The 3344-nt window shown below is 41.3% G+C and overlaps 1 protein-coding gene across 1 annotated transcript; it reads right to left on the reverse strand.

Moving 5' to 3' along the window:
* Positions 1–3086, reverse strand: LOC131436898 (possible lysine-specific histone demethylase 1). The gene is made up of 3 exons (XM_058605872.1): positions 3017–3086; positions 679–2949; positions 1–616 (listed from the first exon to the last, which is right to left on the reverse strand). The coding sequence occupies exons 2-3, from the start codon at positions 2774–2776 to the stop codon at positions 192–194; spliced, it is 2523 nt and encodes an 840-aa protein (XP_058461855.1). The 5' UTR covers positions 2777–2949; positions 3017–3086; the 3' UTR covers positions 1–191.
* Between the last annotated feature and the right edge of the window lie 258 nt (positions 3087–3344).

The raw sequence follows: 3344 nt of genomic DNA on the forward strand, positions 1-3344 counted from the left end.
TAGCCTTATAATCTCAATGTATTAAAATTTATTTTTTTTATCTTCTGATTAATTTGTGGTAAGGTGCTTTACAAGTGCGCCATCTGTAATTTCGAAAACCAATGTGCAAAATCTTTCTTGTTTTTTTTGTTTTGGACGTCAGTAATAATTTAAAATTTCTATTTAGCTGAACACTACTAAAACTATTTGCATTACTTCCTCGGTTCCTCTTTCGGTGCGTCGGGGTACGTGTTTGGGAATCCCAGGTAGTAGTCTGCTATCCGACCTGCTTCCCTTAGGCCACTCAGCAACGCACCATGTACTGTGGCAGGATAATTGCGTATCGTATGTTCACCGGCAAAAAACAACCGTGGAATGTCTGCTTTGCTATCATCTTCGTCATTGTTTCCATTTCCGCAATGGGCAGTCCCGTTGATTCCTCCCGTGCTAATTTCGCTGGATCGAGGTGTGACCGGTGCGGCTAGCAAATCATAATCACTACCAGACGATCCAACAGACACGAAACTATAGGACCCACGGGCCCAGGGATCTGCCCGCCATCGAGTAACTACTGTTTCTTTCGGTTGAGGGACAGCTGAATTACCGAAAATACCTTTCAGTACCGCGATACATCGCCCTGAAACAAAACGGCATCCGTGAGAACCACATTAAGTATTTAGGCTTCAGTCAGTATCCTACCAACAATGACATCATCGGAAACATTTTCCATTATGGCAGCAGATTGACCGGCAACCAGCGCAAGCAGAACCGGCGATTGTGAAATGTTCCAAAACAAGAACAACTCACCTCGACTGGCTGTAGTGCTTCCAACGTGTCCAAACAAGTTGGTATTTGGGTCCCAAAAAATCCTATCGAAACACAGGACTACCTTGTTGAGATTTCCGAAGCCAAGTCGTTGTATTGCAGACTGTTTCCATTCTGGGAGTGGGGGTTCAAAGCGTACAGTGTTCATCTGAGTCGATGGCTTTGAGATGGCCACTTTCAAGACGCCCAGCGTCAGCGTGCATAAAACTAGATCCGCCTTGTAGTGGACTGTGGAATTGTTTGATTTGAGATCGGCCGTAACCTCAACGCCACCAGGAAAATATTTGATTCTTTTTACAGCCGTATTAACTCGCACATCCAGACCTTCAGTAAGTGCTATGGGAACGCAGGAATAGCCATTTCTTACCGTAGTGTGATTTCCGATAAATTCGAAATCATCATCCTGATCCCAGTGCTTGAGGGAAAGATTGCTGAGAGGTGTTGCGTTAGCGAATTCCAAATTCGCAAAATGCCAATCTAGAATTTGCCGGTCCTTCGAGGAAAGATATACTTCACTAACTTGTTCGTTTTCCAAATCTTTCAATTTCGTTTCGATCTGCTCCTGACTAGTGCGCAGGCGTTCTATTTCTTTCCATGCCAACTGTTCTTCACGCGCTGTTACTCTTATGTTAAACTCATGGTCAATATATTTAGTATCGATCTCAACTGGTTTAGGAGGTTTTGTTTCCAGTAATTCTTTATGCTTAGCACGAAGATCCTTGATACGATCCATCGTATCCTTAACAGCTTGCTGGTTGTCAATAAGTTTTTGTTGCCAGGATATTATGTTGTTCAAATGTTGAACTTGCTTCTCTTTTACATGTTTTTCCTGTAACTTGATAATCCACTCGAGAGCCTGTCCTAAGGAAACTGGGTGATTTCCGGCGTAATTGAAATCCAGTTGGTGAGAAAGATAACTGGTAGCTTCCAACAGGCGATTGAACTCGCGCTCAACCATATCATCTTTGTGTTTAGGAACTGGTTTACCTCCGGCCCCATAAAGCGGGCATGCTGTTTTAATTGGACACATTTCCATTCCCGTTTGCTTACTAAGAATTGTTATCGGATTACCCCAAATTCCGGTTACTACCATAGCTCCCAGATCGGCAGTGTACGAATTCTTTCGAAAAGTTGCTATTCGACCGCCAACTCGATCCCTTGCTTCCAAAACGATCACGTCAAACCCGAATTGTTGCAATTGTTGAGCAGCGGACAATCCCGATATTCCTGCGCCAATAACAATCACCTTAGCTAATTTTTTGTTCGGTAAAGGTTTCAAACGTTTGAAAATTCCAAAATTTATAAATCCATGCCGTTCTAGAAATGCATGCACCTTTCGTACAAGGTTTGGATCACTATCAAATGGTTGCTCCATGTTTTTTAGAGCGTTCTCTATTGTCAATTGCACCATTGGGTTTTCTATCCACATTTGCAATATGCGATTCCGAACATTAAGAAAAACTCGTTGAGCTACCAGGCCATGTTTAGTAATCTCCGGAAAGCATACCGCTTCCGAGGCAGTCATTTTTTCGAAAGGCAGTCGCGATTGAAAAGCAGCACCTTCGAGACCGGTCAAAATTTCTCGATGTGGATTGGGCTCAGATTCTCCCTTTTCATCTTTGACCAATGTTTCAGGTTCCCGTTTTTTAACTTTTGGTTCTACTTTAGATTCCTGTTTCTTTTCACTGTTAGAATTGTCCGTTGAGCTCGCAGGTTTAGTATCGGAATATTCAACTTTGGGTTTCTTCCGTCGGCTGATTCGTCGTCCCTCCGTTTCGTCACCATCTTTACTGTCAGTATAACTCGAGCCCGGACCCGGACCTGGACGTGCTTTAGTCTTAGGGGTTAACTCAGTCATCTCAATGTCGGAATCATCGCTAATAATCATAACCGTTTCTATGTCCTGGATAGAACTTGAAGCATTCAGCGATCCGTCACCGGTTACTGCTGCCGTATTTGTAATTGTACTCATCTTGAAGTTCCTGTGCCTTTACTTCTACGACTGTGCGTTAACTGTTCTGTCCGCCGCCTTCTTCTTGTTCTTTTACTTAATGCAGCGCATCAGAAATCGAGAACATTGGTTCCTCTATGGCACCATATTCAATCAATTTTGTATAATTCCTATGTAGGATTATGTTCGTCGTACTTTTGAAAGAAATAAAACATTATTTTTACACAAATCTAATAAAATGTATAAAAAATCGCTTCTTACAATATCGTTATGGCCAATGAAGGATGCACAACAAATTTTTGACAAGGAAACAACCGCAATGAAAATCATTCGATGCGTTGAACGATGCATCATTTTGGTCAGTTCATTATGCATGATTAAAATAAAATATTCATTAATATGGTTAAAAACTAAAATCCACATTCAACATATAAAATTATCACATTGTCATTTCTTGCATTACATTAATTTAGCTGTTTTTCAAAGAACGGCGATTCTAACATTTACAGCAATTGGAGAAAAACATCGATGAATGTTTCGACTTTGGTTTCAAATCGTATTTAGAAATTATCGTATATTCTCAGATCAA

This window comes from Malaya genurostris, chromosome 3 (assembly GCF_030247185.1).
Source record: "Malaya genurostris strain Urasoe2022 chromosome 3, Malgen_1.1, whole genome shotgun sequence".
In the NCBI taxonomy this organism is placed as follows: domain Eukaryota; kingdom Metazoa; phylum Arthropoda; class Insecta; order Diptera; family Culicidae; genus Malaya; species Malaya genurostris.

Excerpts from the sequence above, each read along its gene's own strand:
- LOC131436898 (XM_058605872.1), bottom strand. The coding sequence starts at position 2,776 with ATGAGTACAATTACAAATACGGCAGCAGTAACCGGTGACGGATCGCTG. Across the intron at positions 617-678 it reads TTCCGATGATGTCATTGTTG|GGCGATGTATCGCGGTACTG; the intron begins GTAGGATACTGA and ends GTTTTGTTTCAG.